Below are 16,050 nucleotides of genomic sequence, written 5' to 3'. Positions count from 1 at the left end.
CTAATCTCTTGTCTGTATTTCTCATCCTAGAATTTCAGGAAAATTCATTATTGCTTCCAAAATAGTACTGTTCCCTCAGTGGCTGAGAGCTGCATGGGAACATGGTTGGCTATGACGGACAAAGACTGAAACCAGATTATTCCAGCAAAGAACAGCATGCTGCTTGCACTACTCAATCAACTTAAAGAGGTCTGGTTTGCTAGAGTAACTCGCTGGTAAGAACAGCCCGCAAGCCTCTCCGCAGCTTGGTACAGCATCCCACCAGCAGCCCCTGCTCACCGGTCCTGCGCTTGCAGCCAAAGCGGCTCAGAAACACTCACCAGAGCTCCAGCTTGACCCTTCTGCCATCCAACAAGATAGTAGTGGTTTTGTAGTCAATTCCTGAAAGGAAACCAATAAAAAGCTGAGCAAACACCGAGCACGTTTTCAGAGACTGACAAGAAATGTGCTCTGCCCACCCAGATCTATCATTTCATGTTTACAGAAACTGATGTTTTCTCCCCCTTGCTCTATCGCATGTTTGTGCAGGGCTATACAGACTTAATAGAAATAGACCTCTGCTTCAAGACAACACTACTCCTGTGGAGCTCTATCCCTCCTACCTAAAAACAATTAACCCCTAGATCGCTTCTTACTTCTCTATTTTTGGATAAAACCTGTTAGGACTCAAGCTGTAGGAGATTCAGTGGTTTGCAGCATTATTTCAAGTGACAGTATTAAGTTACAGACTTTTGGGGAATGAGCCAGAGATGAACAATTTAGAAGCACTCCTGCTAAGTACAGCCTGCAGACCCACCATCTCCCTACAAACATCACTGTCTGAAACAGTCAAAGGACATTTTGGGAGGCAGGTGATACTAAAGTCTGTCCAGAAAATGGACAGAAAATGCTGTTTCTTCCTCTGAGCAGCTCTCAGGTGTCTATCACAGGTCAGATAAGGCAGAAAGCACTCTCTCTTTACGGAGGGCTGAGAAGGCAGCATGACCACCTGCCTTTCAGAGCCACAGCGCCAGAGCAGCAGCAGCCCCTCCAGACCACAACACCAGGCTGTGCTGATGAGCCACCTGCTCACACGAGGGGCGCCCAACATCTTCAGACAGTTTGTTAAAAACCAGGAGACTGACTCACGTTCAGGCAGAGAAAAAGTTTATAAAAGGCTCAAATCCACCTGCAAGAAACATGTTCAAACGGAGCCGAACATGCCGCTCGCTGTGGCCCCAGGCACAGGAGGGAAGAGGCACAACCAACTCCCACCTCCTTCCCCAAAAGCTCAGGAACAGCCAGGGGGCACCAGATGCCCCAGAAGAGCAGCTTCTCCACAAACTCCACTTAATAAGGTCCAAGTGTATTGAAGTTGCTTAAACAAAGCTCTGTGCACCATTACTGCACACCACTAAAGCATAAAATAATGTACATGTCCTTAATAAAGCAGAGTTACTTCACTCCAATTAGATCAACTTTATTTTTTCCTCTCACCAATAGATATCAAATTTCGAATCTATATTAAAAACCCACTGTTGTGTTATGACCTGTGTTTCTCTTTTCCTGCAAGGAGCATTCTGCCCCGATAAACAGACAGGCAAGTTTGTCAATAAAGCAAATGGATTTTTCTGAGTCATCAGGAGGAGCTCCCTGTTAGTGAAAAACAAATTAGATTTCAGCCTTCACAGGGTGTTATAAAAAGCAATAAAGATAATTATCTTAAATTCCAACTATTTCCAGTGCTTTATCACAGAAAATAGACAGTTTACATTTTATCTTCCTCCAGTGACAAATGAATGATCCATATTTATTTTCAAGGGGATATAAATCTCCCCTGTCCCCAGCGATGGTGAGCAGTAGTGGGAGCATCCAGACATCTCCCAGTTCCTGAACCATGATCACCCCCCAGCACAGGCTGACAGGTCGTTAGGGAAGGGGCTAATTAACGCAAAATCCCCAGAGACTTTGCTCCATGCAGAGCTGCCCCACTCCTCCTCAGACACACAGCTCCCTGCAAGCAGCAAGTCCTCAGCATCCTCCGTGCCAGCAGCCCAGGTGCATGGGGGAGCAGCTGTGTGCAAGCACCAAGGAGGGGGAATAACACCATTTTCAGGGCACAAAGGCTACGTGCTTCCAAAAAACGCCACTGCCAAGGTGAAACGAATCACTCAACTATCAGCTCTTAAAAGTGAGAGAGGTTCAGATCGACCAGAAAGAGAAGAAAACTCATTATTGGAAATGCCAAAACTCACAAACCCAGAAATGCCCTCATTAGGCTCCATGTCCATGAACTGTCCAGCCTACACCCCAACACAGGGAACACGTGTTCCCTGCGACAAATGTATGTGAGTCGGTCACCAGAGCTGGAGGTGGTAAAGGCGTTTTCAGAGGACTGTACCCCTGCAGTACACCCATGAAACTGGCCTGAGGATTTCACATACACTCAAATTAAAAGCAAAGCTGTTTTGACTTGTTATCCTAGGCATTTAAGCAGTATCTGGTAACACAGGTTGGAGGAAAGTGATGTACATTTTGACTTGTGTACACCCAAATCTGGACCAGGGGCTAAATTTACAACAGGTTTTTTAGCAAAAACTCAAGATAACTACAATCTACAAGCTCACTGATAATGACAAAAACTGCACAACTGCAACACTTGGAGAAGACTTCAGCTTCCCTCTTGTATACACCCTCAGTGTGTCAGAACTCCCTGTAAAGCTTGCATGCAACATTCTTCTTTTTTAGACTGTATTTTTCAGCTGGTGAGCACTTGGAGCAGAATGCAGCTCACAAGCGCAGCTCTCCTGTCACTGTGCACACAGCCAGCTGCCACAGGCAAACCCACAGCTCAGCGGTGCTACAAAACTTGCATCAACCACAGATGCCCTTAAAATCCCAGGACTTGCCACAGTGGCTAATGCCGACGCTGGCCACCGCACAGCTGGTACCTTCTATTTTAGTGCTGGTAATGCACAGCAGTCTCCCAGGCTGTAGCCTAGTACGTACTCTTCCATTTAGAGCTGATAAGGAAGCCAGGCAGCTCCGCTAGCTTTCCTAGGCCCAGCTCAAACTCAGCCTGGGCTCCCCCCTTGTCCCTGGGTCCTGGGGACAGAGGGCCACAGCCCCACTGGCCACAGTAGCCACTAGATGCCACCATTTCACAGCGGGTGCTGGCAGCATGACAGCAATTCTGCACTGTGCCAGGCCAGGGCTGCTCCTCTGCCTCTTCCTTTCAGGCAGCTCAGATGCCAGTAAGGGAAGTTTTTAAAATTTAATTTCTGTAGTCGACAGGGTTTCCCCCACCTGAGCATCACCTCTGCTTGCAGCCAAGTACAGCTCATCTTGAGACTGACATTTATTCTCAGCCAGAACGTGCTTTGATCCCCCGGATGGGATGCGCTGCTACAAACCCCACGCGATGCTGCTGCGGCGCAGGCAGCACCAGCAATCCAGCCAACTCGCCGCCAGCAGCTGCCTCCGCAACCCTGCCCAGCCCTGGGGCACACAGCGCTGGGGCAAAAGAGAAAAAGCAAACAGTCTTGTTTAAAGCTTATTTTATATCAACCAATCTCTTTCTTGACCAATATCTAGCATGATGCAACAAAATGAATGAGGCTCGGAAAACAAGTCCGGGCTGTTCTAATTTAGGACGCAATCTGACTCCTCTGCTATTTTTCCAGTCCTGCTTTAGACTCCTACTTACGCTGACGCCATCTCAACCCCGCTTCTCGAGCCGTGAGCCGACCTGGCACAAGGCGCTCTGCAAAGCGATCTGCTGTCACCAAGTGATGTCAGACACCCAATTCCCCTGCGCAGAGCTGGGTTTCATGCTCCCGGGCAAGACTCCAGGGAATTCTAAACCTTTCTTTCTTTTGCCAATTGATACAAGGAAAACCTAAGAGCACAAGCCATTTTCCCATGGGAATAGGCAGGATGTGTTATAGGAAACTCTGATCTCTTCCAAATTACTCATGCGGAGCGCAGCACACTTCACATCAATATGACCTGTAAAAAACCAACACCCAGTCTTCGCTTAGGTAAAACTTAGACTTTGACCTGAAAGACCACACCTGATGTGACCAGGAAAAGCAAAAACCCTCTAAGAGAAATGACAATTTTCTTCCAGCACTTGATACTACTTCGTATCAGGCTGTCAGTCCCTGTTCCTGCTGGGAATTGATGGCTCACAGACAGACGTCCCTCTGCTCCACCAAGCCTCTGAACTGCATCTGCGCAAGTAGCAGCACATCCAAAACACGATGGAGGAGGCAGCAGGCAAGCAGATAGCAGACTTCCAGGCGGAACTGGAAGTCACATTGGACAAGGTAGAAAGACAAGGGAAATGAGTATTTCATGCTGCTCTCAGGCTCTCCCTTCAAACAGATTAATATCTCAGGAAAATTGCTTTAAATAGCTCAAGTGAACAAGGTTCTGTAAATATTTACTGCTGTAAGCACGGCAGCTTCTTGGCTCTGTGTAAGGTTTTGTTTTAGAGAAAAGGGACAATTTTTTAATTGTAGACTCTCAAGATGCCTCTGCCCTAACAGCCAGGCAGGGGAACGGAGGGTTGCCTCCTCTTAAAAATGCAGATTTGAGCAAAATCTCCCAGCAGTAAGAGCAGCACGTGCCTTTTTCCCCCTTCAGCTTCCCAAGGTGATCCTCACTTTGTGCTGGCGTGTGAGCATTCCAGCTCCCGGTGTGATCTAGAGCCAATACCCCGTTCTAGGTTACTGGTCCAAATCAGCTGTCCCCCTCCATAGATGTTGTAAGGATCCAACCCTCAATTAACAGCTCCACTGCACATATACAAATTTGAAAGAGGTACGACCAGGAGGAGCCCCGTGACAGAGGGACAAAGGGACTTGCCCCACATTAAAGCAAGTCAGCAGCAGGTTGGCAGCAACATCTCCACTTGGCATCTGCAGTGTCTTTAAGAAGAACATATTTTTTTTTCCCACAAATCTGGGGCAGAAGACATTCCAGGCAACGCTCAAAAATCTCTTCCCAAAGGGAAATAAATAAATAAACCAACACTCACATGAAACATTGATATAGCTTTAAGACAAGCTTGTTTTCTTTCTGAGAGACATTCTGCTTATCACTTAAAAGTCATTTAGAGTTTGTGTGAAACAGATTGGCCAAAGATGCTTTTGCCACCTCATTTCTTAAATGGATTGTTCTCTGCTTGTGGGAGCTGGGAATCCACCACCTCGCTTTCTGTTAGTCCACCCACAACAGAAACCAATAAATGTTATTCGAACTTCATTATAATCAATTCCCCCAGCTTATAGACATGTGCTGTACAATGCCAACTCAGTCTTGCTTTTTTTTTTAATATTAAACTGGGTTCAATTTATTTATCATCCAAAAGTCATCAACCAACCTATTTGCAAAGCAATATATAAGGTCAATAGGCAAAATTTGAGGTGTACAATGATGACAAACAAAGGCCAATCTTTCACTCAATGCATTATATAAATAAGAAAATAAGATAAATTGAGTAGACTTTCACTACCTATCTGACTAATGCTCTTTTTGGCAGGTTGTTATTTTACCTATAGACATAATTAAGCCAGAGTGGCTCCATTCTGCAACTCTCCTAATAACGATGACATTTGAGTCCTCAGAGGAGGACTGATGAGCCAGATGTGACCAATCCATTGGCACCTCTAGAGAAATGCTCTGCTTGACTGGAAAATTTTAACACTGGCTCACAAGCCACCAGAAACACTCACTGTGTCACCACAGCACCTCACCCAGGGAGCCTGCTGACAGATCTTCATTTGTGACTGTCATTAATACAGCCAAGCCACCATGCCACAACTGGCTAACTGAAAATGCAGGATTTTCCCGCAAAGCACCCCCAAATGCTTCTGTTTTCCTACAGGTCATCAGCTCCGCTGAGCCCAGAGAAAGCTCTAGGACTTCTTAAAAGGTCTTAAAAATGTGCAGGTCTAATGCCACACTGACCAGTGACTGCTGGGAGGAGGGGAGAGCAATGGGCTGGAATAAAAAAAATAGGAGAACACACATTAAATATTTAACTTGGTGAGATTTCATGATGAACTCAACTAAGCAGCTATGAAAGGCTGAATGTGCTGCACTGCATTCAAGATCCTTGGGAGAAAGTGATGTAGGACTCTGTAAGCAGCTGGCAAATCAATAACTGAAAATGGGAAGGTATGTAGTGATTATAAAACAGGCAAGCAGCATCAATAGTATTGAGCAAGCCCTGTTTCTCCTGGAGCAGCATGGAGAACACCTCCCAATTAGCACAGTGGACTTCACAGACACATTGCAATGCATTTGTAACTCAAGTATCATGGAAATCTTTACTTAATACAAAAGCAACGATGAGAAGCCATAACCATCCAGTATGTAGCTGGCCTTAAGGCAGTGAAAACATTCATTTAAAATTAGATAAATGCCAATAAATACTTTAGAGTGGGTCAATAAGCTATAAATATATAGTTTTTCCTTCCATTCTGCAAAATGGGAAAGTCAAGAATGAGTCTCCAAAAAGCTGCTTAACAGCAAGGACTCTAAGAGCTGCAGCTAAGCAGACACAGGTAAATTTAGTTTAAAACCTCTACCACCAGTTCAGACAATGCTGTGGATGCCAGCAAGAACACCATAACCAACTGTGAATTTCTGGGAAATGAGAGCCCTGTCCCCTCCCTGTCAGTCCCTTGCCAGCCAGATTCCCTGGGAGGGGTCTGGGCAGGGAGTCCCCTCCACCAAGACCCTCTTGCAGGGCTGGCAGAGCCTGGCTGGGTATCACTTGGGCTCCCCAACCCACCACGGTCCCTTGGTGCACCTTTGGGGACATGCAGGCAGGTCTTTCTATCACATAAGCCAGCAGTCCTTTTATTTGCGTGCACAAAACACAAGCTGCTGAAAGGTCCCTCCCTCTCCCTCCAAAGGGCTTACACAAACCTTCCAGTTGGATTCAAAGAGGAAAAACCAACTAATTAATCTGTGCAAAAACCAGCACAGTGACTGCACCTCTGACTCGGTAACGGGAGCCTTTCTGTGCTCGAGTAAGTTCAGCCTAAAGCCATTAGTGCAGAAATTAATTTATCCCAAATGCCAGCAATCACTGAGCAGTGTCCAAAGATGATTGTTTATTTTACCAAGTCCCTGGCTGTCACAGATGTTAACTAGACCTTTCTCAGCCATGACTCTCACAGCTCAGCTTTGAAACGGAAAGCCACCGTGTGCGCAGGCACTGCGTGAAGCTGCACGGCTCCTTTGGAAAGCCAGAGCGACCGCAGCCGCAGGTGTGGGGAGAGCGGCCAGCAACAGCACCAGCCGGCAAACTACCCCAGCCAACGATTTCATAGCGGCAAGCTAATGGTGAAAAGCAATAACTGCAGCAGCAGCACCCGGCTCCTGCCAGCTACAAACCCAAGGGGCTGGTGTGCCACAGTTTCCCCAAAAACAAGTGGGTGGGGATGCAGCACAACCCTGCCGAGTGCAGAGAAAGGGTAGAAGCAGCAACATCCAAACAGTTCCATCCTCACCAACAAAGGAAAGAGAATAAGCAAGAGAAGAGAAGGACTGGGAGGTCACAAAATTGAGGCCAAAAGGTGGGCGGAGTAGCTCCAGGTCTGTGTTGGGACACAACAGCAGACCAGCTCCAGAAAAACCCAACCTAAAACCAAGGCAAAACCCCACAGACCAGCACCACCTCCATAGCCAAACTGCACCTGCTGTTGGGGTGACAGAAGGAATTTGGACACGAAGGACACTGGAACAGCAGCTCGGCAGCACTGCCTGAACCAAGACTCTTCCTGTCAAGGTATGTGAGGGTGAAACAACCCCCCACCCACAGGGTGTTAGTCACAAGCGGCGTTCCCAGCCCTCTCCAGCGCCCGGCTTTGGGGTGTACTGGGAGCTGTACACAAGGTCAGGCCAGGAGGAACAGAGCTCTTCCAGGACAGCTTCACAGCATGTTCCTGCCACACAGTCAGCAACATACAAACTCATCAACTTCTCCACCGGCTCTTTGTACAAACCAAAGTGGGCACTGGCCTCCTGGGACTCATTTTCCTGCAGAACAACTGTATTCCACAAGAAGACAGCAGTTATTACCCACCCCCTGCCTCACACACACAGAGCCCCCGTCACCATGTCCACACATTCCCTCTCATTGCATCCCACATCCTGCGCCTTTTCATTTCAGAAGGGTTTATAGCGAGATGTTCAAACAATTGTCAACCTACAGCTACCGGGTCCAGCAGCCAAGCTGCTCCAAGAAGTAGAATGCAAAGCTAGGATACATTATGAGTACAGTTAAAAATGCCTTATTTTGGGGAGCTCTGGCTTCTGGGTGTGGTTGGTTTTTTTTTTGGGGGGGGGGCCTCACCAGCCTATAAGTAAAACAGCAGCCAGGGCTGAAGACTCATATCAGAATTGTTTGCTTGTGTGCAAAAGTCAGTACATAGTGACTTGTCATTTCATTTCTAGTCAAATGAGGTGGATGAGTGTAGAAATGACAGCAGGCCAGGAGAAGCCAGCTGTTGAACGTACATTCAAAGCGAACAGGTTTACGGTGCAACTGAATGTATTGGTCCAACACCAAAATCCGCTCCCAGGCAGCAGGCGGCTGCTGAGGCCAGTGCCCAAGTCACATGTGCACCAAAGACACAGGTATTGAAAATCCTCTGATTTGAGTAACTTCAAAAAATTGGCAGTAGCATCTGTACATAGAGACACCACCAGTGCATTACGTTCCACTGCACCTCCCAGAGGAGTTATTTTCTCCATCACCTGTGATACTAAATCATTTAGAAAAAATGTAGTATGAGCACATAGACACTAGTTGACGAAAAAAGTGAATTCAAGCTATTCAAATAACAACTGATGAAGTCATCTGACCTTAAAAAGTGTGTACAGCAGCACATTAACAGCTGCAATTTAGCTAGTCAGCTCAGAGCTGTCAGCCACAGAAAAAATCCCTTCCAAACAACACATGAGCTCATCAGTTTGAGTCATGCATACAATCACCTACTCTTCAGATAGACAAACAACAAGTTATCTCCATCAACAACAGGGGCCAACAAAACATATGCTTTAAAACAAAGGTGGATTCACCTCAGGTCTGTGCCTTTTGGTGGCAGCATTTACCTCGGCAGTATTACTTCTTTGTTTTAAGCAGGGTGATAAAGTTCCCGAACAGCATCACGACAAAACACCCCCAGCTCCTGCCTGCAGAGCTGGAGCCGAGCGTCACAAAACATTTGCTTTTGCCACTGCACTCCCATCCTGTGTTGTAGCTGAGCGGCCACCTTGGGAATGAGAACAAAAGGTCTTGGTTCTCACCAGGCACACAGGAGGCCAGCGCTGCTCCCGTACGGTGCTGGCTGGAGGACAGGGTAATGTCAGCCATCTGCTCACGCTTTCGTCATCTCCTGCTCACAAAATATAAAATCCACTCCTGCTGAACAACTCAATGGGAGGTAAGGAGGAGCTTTCCATTATTTAACTGTGCAGCCGATGAGTTTGAGCCACTCTGAGCCGAGGAGCTCGGCCCCACTCACGTGGCCAGGAGCCTGAATGAAGCCCAGCACATCATGTGAGCTCCTGCCAACTCAAGGGAGCTGCTGCAGCTTTCAGACAAATAATAGCTTGTTTGGTTTTGTAACCAGCCAAAAGCAAAACACTTATTTGGAGACCTTTAGGAAGCCCAGATTTGCAGAAAACTTCACTTGTCCACTGCCTGCTCCACAGCCCAGCAGCATTTCAGGAGCTGCGTGGTCCTCACACAGAGGAATTCTGTTCTGGACTTGTTTAAGGATGACAACTGCATCTGAAAATGGCACTTGGAGCCAGAAGCAAATCTGTTGCTAAAGCTCAAACAATTTCAGCAGACACCCGGGAAGTCACAGAAACAGTCAAAAGTCAGTTCAGAATCAGGGATGTTAAGTGGATTTGTGCTTTAGAAGAAAATCAAGATTGATTTTATGCACAGAAGCGACAACAAACAAAAGAGTTTCTTCATGCTTTGCAGTTCCGATCTCCATAAAAACTATACAGCTGCACGCAGAAACAAAGACAGCCTATGAGGAAAATCAGAGGGCACCATAACAATCTTCATTGTTACTGGATTGTTGTTGCTGGAACACCAAGATACACTTGGAGACAAAAAAAAAAGAAACCCACCCGGCAACACGAAAAAAAAAAATTAAGTATTTGTCCAAAACACCTTAAATATCAGGACACTGAAGAGGTTCACCCTCCACACTTACAGCTCTCAACACTGATGTTAATACATGAGAAATGCTGCTCTACAGCACCAGCCCTTCGTGGCATCACCACAAGGTGATGTCTTCCCATCAGCAGGCGCAAGGTGCTGGGCTCACACAGATGGCTCCACATCTGCCTTGGGATCCTGCACATGGATCCAGACACACATGGCAGCAGTTTGTCATCAGTGGGACACTCACCCACAGTCTTTCCTGCCATCCACACCCTGCTGTTCTACGCCTGTTGGCATCTCCAGGTTTTGCCATTTAAAGGGTCACGTTGCAACAGAGGTGATCAGCAGCAATGCAGCCATCTCCAGTCTGAGGCTGTACACCCAAACACCCTGAAAGAGGACTCTGGTGTTTCAGCTGGGTGTAGACGAGTGAAGCACAACCAAGCACATGTACTTGCAGAGCTCCTGGAGCAGCTATGGAGAGACCACTCACTATGAATTTCACCAACTCTTGAATTTGGTCTCACAGCACCGACCACGAGCCCTGCGCCGTGAAGGGACCACTCCACACTGGGAGCATCATGATGGCTGCAAACATTGGCTTCACGTGTTCTGTTTCCAGCAATAACAAAAAATCCCTGGGGATCTGACCTACAGTACCTCTCTGTGTGCACTCAATAGTCTCTACTTGCCTGAAAGGATCAGCTGGCCCTGCTAGCAGAGCAAGCACCCCTTTATGCACCTGTATGAGTTGTGCCACATCACAGCGGCTCCAGAGCAGCTCTCAACAGCCCGAAATCATGTTTTTGAAGCCCCCCCCTCTCAGCCCATACTGGCATCTCCCAGGTCCTCTCCTCCTCCTGACCTTACAGCTGTTGCAGTATCTTCTACGAAACTGCTGGTTAAATACAGCCTTCCAGTGTCCCCTTCTGCCTTTTTCGTCTTTAACCATCAATGGTTTAAACAGCAAATATTTTGTTTTAATAGCATGAGGATTCAATGCCTGATACCGAAACAGCTGTAACGCTGCACAGCACATACAAGACATTAATCACTTCAGCGGTGATATTTATAGGAGAACAGGTGTCAAAGTTTTAAAATGATAAAATATTGTCTAGTTTCCCAATGGGGTGATGGTAATGAAACAAAGAGGAGGTAGAAAAGAGGAAGAAAATCTGAAAAGCTACAGCTATGTAAAAATGCTCTTAGCAAACAGAAGCCCTAAAGGAACAATCTCTGAGCTGATGTTGCAACCCTACTATCACTAAAACTTTTGCAGAAACAAACAGACCTCTTTGACGGGGGCCCTAGTCCTAAACCACAATCCCCTACGTCCCAGGAAAATTTTATTTCAGGTGAGTCCCAACTCACAACAAAGCGTTTAGCAAAACAGGGTTGAAGATTTTCACATCGGAGTTTGCTTCCTCCCTTCTCCTCTGCCTGCAATCAAATAGAAACCAGTATGACATAATGCTTCTGTATCACTGCTTGATCTGTGCGCAGCCTGGGCTGCTAGAGGAAGGTGAGGAGCAAAGGGAAAGAAAAAGAGTGAGGTTTTAAAACCTCAGCTCCAAAACCTAAGCTTGTAGTGTAGCTATTTGCAAGTGCAAGGGAAAGATGCTCTGCTGTTCTGAAAGAGGGAGGCTGGAGGAAAACATGCCAGGGAACAGCTGGAAACAAAAGCTGATGGAGACAGGGCGGAGGAGGAGGAGACATTTTCCATGGGCTTTCCTATGCGGCTTATATACTGAAACAACTGAACAAAAAACCACACACCAAGAGAAGTGGACAATGCCATCACAGGATCCCAACAGAGCAAAACTACTCGCTTTTTAAAAATAAAAAATACAGAAAAACTTTTAATCCCAGTTATTAGAAGAACATTCCAACCATTTCAGATTCATGCTGCTTAGTTTGTGTCACCTTTGTGAACCCAGGCCTCAGAAACATATTAACAGCCACATAAAGGCAAAGCTTTAAAACAAGGGCTTAGAGGTGGTGAGAACTTCCCAGTGCCATTGTGAATTTTGCAGAATAACTCCCTCACTTTATAAGAAGCACAACAAAACCACAACCCTCCTGAAATAACCCTCCTATGGTGCTGTGCATCCTTAATCCTGACTTCAGAAGACATCAAAACCTGCTAGGCACTCAGTCTGGGGTTTGGTTTTTGTTTTGATGGGGTTTTTTTTTATTTGTTTGCTTTGTTTTGGGTTTTGTTTTGCTTGAAGTTTAAGCCACAACTAGTTAGTCCCACCTCATGCAGAGACAGAGGTTCGACACTGTATGTTTGGAAATATTATTCACACAAAGGAGTAGTTAACAATGGAGAAATAAGGGCTGCTGGAGTTGTTTCTCAGCCAAAGCCTGCTCTGATGAGATCAGTTTTGTGTCCCCGATGACAGGGAAGCGAACATCCCTGAAGGACATTGATGCAAGTGCTGGCAGACACAGGGAATTGCTGCAACAACCACTCTCCGCTCTGGAAACCGTCGAAAGAGATTTCCAGCAGCACGACCAGTGCGGTCCAGCTGAAGCACTCCCCGCAGATCAATTCTGCAGTCACTACAGGGATGCGATGGTAAGGCTGCACTTAGAACTGCTCCTCACATCAGAGCACTAAAACCTCAAAATAAAACATTATTCCAATTAATACAGTCATGCCAGAAAAATAAACAGCAGTTTCCACTGGTGTGGAGCATCTGAAACTGCAGGCCAGCCCAGCTGGATGGCTCCTGTCTCCCACTGACAGGGACAACGCTGCTCCGCAGACAGCAGGAACACACCCGGCGGCACGTGGCACGGCAAGGAGGAGGAGGAGGCAGCAGAGAAGCAGCACCAGGATCAATGTTTCCCTCCCACTGGTGACAAAGAGAGCCCTGACACGCTGCAGCAATGCCAGGGTGAGCGCTCAGGTGCAGTCTCAAGGCTGTGCTCGACATCTGTAGCTCCAGTGTCTATGCCGTGAAGGTGCCACTGCATCAGTGCAGCTCTTCCCAAGGTTTTATCACACACAGGTACACACAGAAACTGTTTCTTATAAGCTCAAGAAATGAAGGTTAGATGCCATCAGGTATTTAAAGAGGTTCTGTCCTTACTGCAGCTGCAGAAGTTTAACACAAAACTGCTTGGCCACATGCTTTGTTAAGGCTTGGGAAAAAATGAACCAGCGATGGCAAGCTCTGCAGCAGCTCGGCAGGACCTCCAGCCAAACACAGCAGCAAACACAGAGACTGTGGATGAAACCACCTCCCCAATCAGTCTTGGCATCTCAACAGGCAAGGAGCAGAAGGATAAAGAAACATCCCCTCGCACACGCTCTGTGGCAGCGAGGGTGACAAGGCAGCACATTGCTGTTCCTCCGCCCCTGAGTACTGGTTGTGCTACAGATTATCTCCTGGTTGGCAAGTAACTAACTTGAAGACTGCTATGAAGCAAAACAGAGCAGTTTTCCAGGTGATGTTTCTGGATGCACGCTGGTGACTGAGGAGTCAGAGTGCCCTTTTGAGAAGGAGGTACAATAAGACATGCAAAGAAAGTAATTGCTGTAGAGAAAGACTTGAAAGGGACAGCTTAGGGACCTTCAAATTTAGACAGTTGCACAGAAACAACCAGAGGGAAAAGACATCCAAAGATGTGAGTCACTCACATAACCAACCTGGTAATCTCACAGCAGTGAGGTCCCCAGGCATCGGCTGGGAGGGTCCTGAGCACCTCCCAGGGCTGAGCAGCATCTTCAGCCACTCTCCTTTAACGTGGCCTCTCCCTGTCCTCCAGGCCAGGGAAAGGGCACAAAGCTGCTGCCCCAGACCTTGCTTCTTGCACCAACACCAAGCCGTGGTGGGCTCAGCCCCACTGCCCAAAGGCTGAACTCCTTCCACTCCTGCTAGAGGGGAAGAACTCTTGGGAAAGATTCAGTTTTTTTACGAATCATAAAACTTGCTGGTAGCTATTTCAATTGAGCACTTAAGTTGCCTTTTCCTAACATTTCCTTGGGTCTTTGGATAGCAGTGGGGTAACAGCACCGAAGGATGATGCCTGAATTAAGGTGCTAAGTCCCAGCTAAGGAATGGGGTGGAAACAAGTCATCAGGGCTCACTGCATTGGGCCAGTCACTGCACCAACCATGTGGCAGGGCAACACTTTGCCTTCAGCTTTCACATGCTCCTTGAAAGGAGATCAGGGTGCAGACATAAGGCTTCCTTCTCATCGCTTTCTTAATACAAGCTGAGGACAGGGAAAAAAATAAAAATCCATCCCCCTTCCAATCAAAGCCATCTGCTCAGAAACACATTCTGCTCTTTCCCTAACACACATTTCTCCTTTCCTATGGGAACAGCAGCAGGTGAGGGGGAAGGCTGCCGCAGAAAAAGCCCTCCATCACGTGAGGATGGAGCACATCGCATCCACGTCTGCGTGGTGAGATCAGCCCTGGCCCTATTTCTGGTGCACATGGGGACCGTATCATACAGCAGCGATGGCACCCGTGCCTGCTGAGTGCTCCCGTGCAAGGAGTCCTCCCCTGACTCACCTGGCACTGGCTTCTCAAGCAAGCCAACAAACCAGCTGGGTAAGATCATTTCAGCACAAGCACATGAATAATTAGACATTTGAGAGTGGATGTATGACACAGTAGCAACAAAGCCACAGGTACTTCAAGTGCGGAAGAGCCCTGTCCTCCTTTGGCAGGACACACACACCGCCCCTTCTTTCACATGCAGCTCTACCACATCTCATTGTCCAAAACCATGCTGTGACCAGAGACATTTCTGTCCTGCTTCAGTACTTGGGGAAGGATAAGGACAGATCCCAAGCAGGCAATTTAAGTACCAAAGTGACAAATTATCTGTGTAGTTGACTCGTACCGGTGAATACAGCACACAGTTTTGCTTCGAGTCAGCTGTAACACTGTGGCTCATAGCACAGGGCGAGAGCAGCTCTCCTGTACCGTGGGAGAAGGAGCAAGTGCTGGGAGGAGAGGGCATTTGAGGGAAAGGAAGGATTTTTGGTTCCTGGGTGAGGTCCTCTGGCTTTTAAGGGTGGTGGTGGGGCTTTAAGATTGACACCCTCACTTCACCACTGCAGGTTCGGGGAGCGGATTACGTGAAAGCTGGGAAGGAGGACAACACTAGAAACCCAGAAGAAAGAACCATAATATCCTCTCAAAAGCCCACGTTTTTGCCAAAATACTAGTAAGATGGCTTAATTAAGGGTCTTCTGTGGCTGGTGAAGAAAAAGCAAAAGTCCAATTAAGTTAAAAACATTCAAAACATTTCAAAAACCTGTGTCAAAACAGCTACAATTGGCCAACACACTAAGAGCACCAGACCTCAATGAGACAGAGGGCATGGGCACCACGTCTTTACCCCTCCACACAGGAGGCCGGGAATCTGAGCTTGACACAAGACATCCCAAACACAAGATCAACCTAAAGCATATTCCATTTCACACCGGTAACACAAGTTCTGTTTTCTGGACAAATCAAACTAGCTGTGAAAGACACAAAACTTGTTTCAAACACAGGGATGTGTGGTCTGGGAAGGGATGAGGAGGAGGATGACACACATGTAAAAGATTTACAAACAGAACCACTACATAACATTCCACCGTTGCAATTTTGGGATAGCATTAGGTACGTGTCAAAAAGGAGTCTCTAGCTATTCACAAAACCCAAGTGCTTTTGTGTCAAGGGATAGTTGTCAGGGCAGAGTGAAAGCGTGCTGATGGAGAAGCGTGCCCTGTCACTATGCACATCCCAATTGTGCCAGAGACAGAGGGAATTTGACTGCTGAGGCTATCAGGAATACCAGCAGTATCAAATACACTCGTATTTCAAAGCTACTCCATCTGATTATCTAAAAGGTGTG

At 47.1% G+C, this 16,050-nt stretch overlaps 1 protein-coding gene across 2 annotated transcripts in view; it reads right to left on the bottom strand.

Moving 5' to 3' along the window:
- RAB40C (RAB40C, member RAS oncogene family) overlaps positions 1–16,050 on the bottom strand; it is a 32,833-nt gene that overhangs the window by 14,537 nt on the left and 2,246 nt on the right. For both annotated transcript variants that reach the window (XM_065031011.1, XM_065031012.1), the window contains exon 3: positions 321–381. In XM_065031011.1, the coding sequence (XP_064887083.1) occupies positions 321–381 (61 nt within the window). The remainder of the gene's footprint in view (positions 1–320; positions 382–16,050) is intronic.

This window comes from Columba livia, chromosome 15 (genome assembly GCF_036013475.1).
Source record: "Columba livia isolate bColLiv1 breed racing homer chromosome 15, bColLiv1.pat.W.v2, whole genome shotgun sequence".
NCBI classification, from domain to species: Eukaryota; Metazoa; Chordata; class Aves; order Columbiformes; family Columbidae; genus Columba; species Columba livia.
The sequence above is the reverse complement of the archived record's forward strand: the minus strand, read 5'-3'. Positions and strand labels throughout refer to the sequence as shown.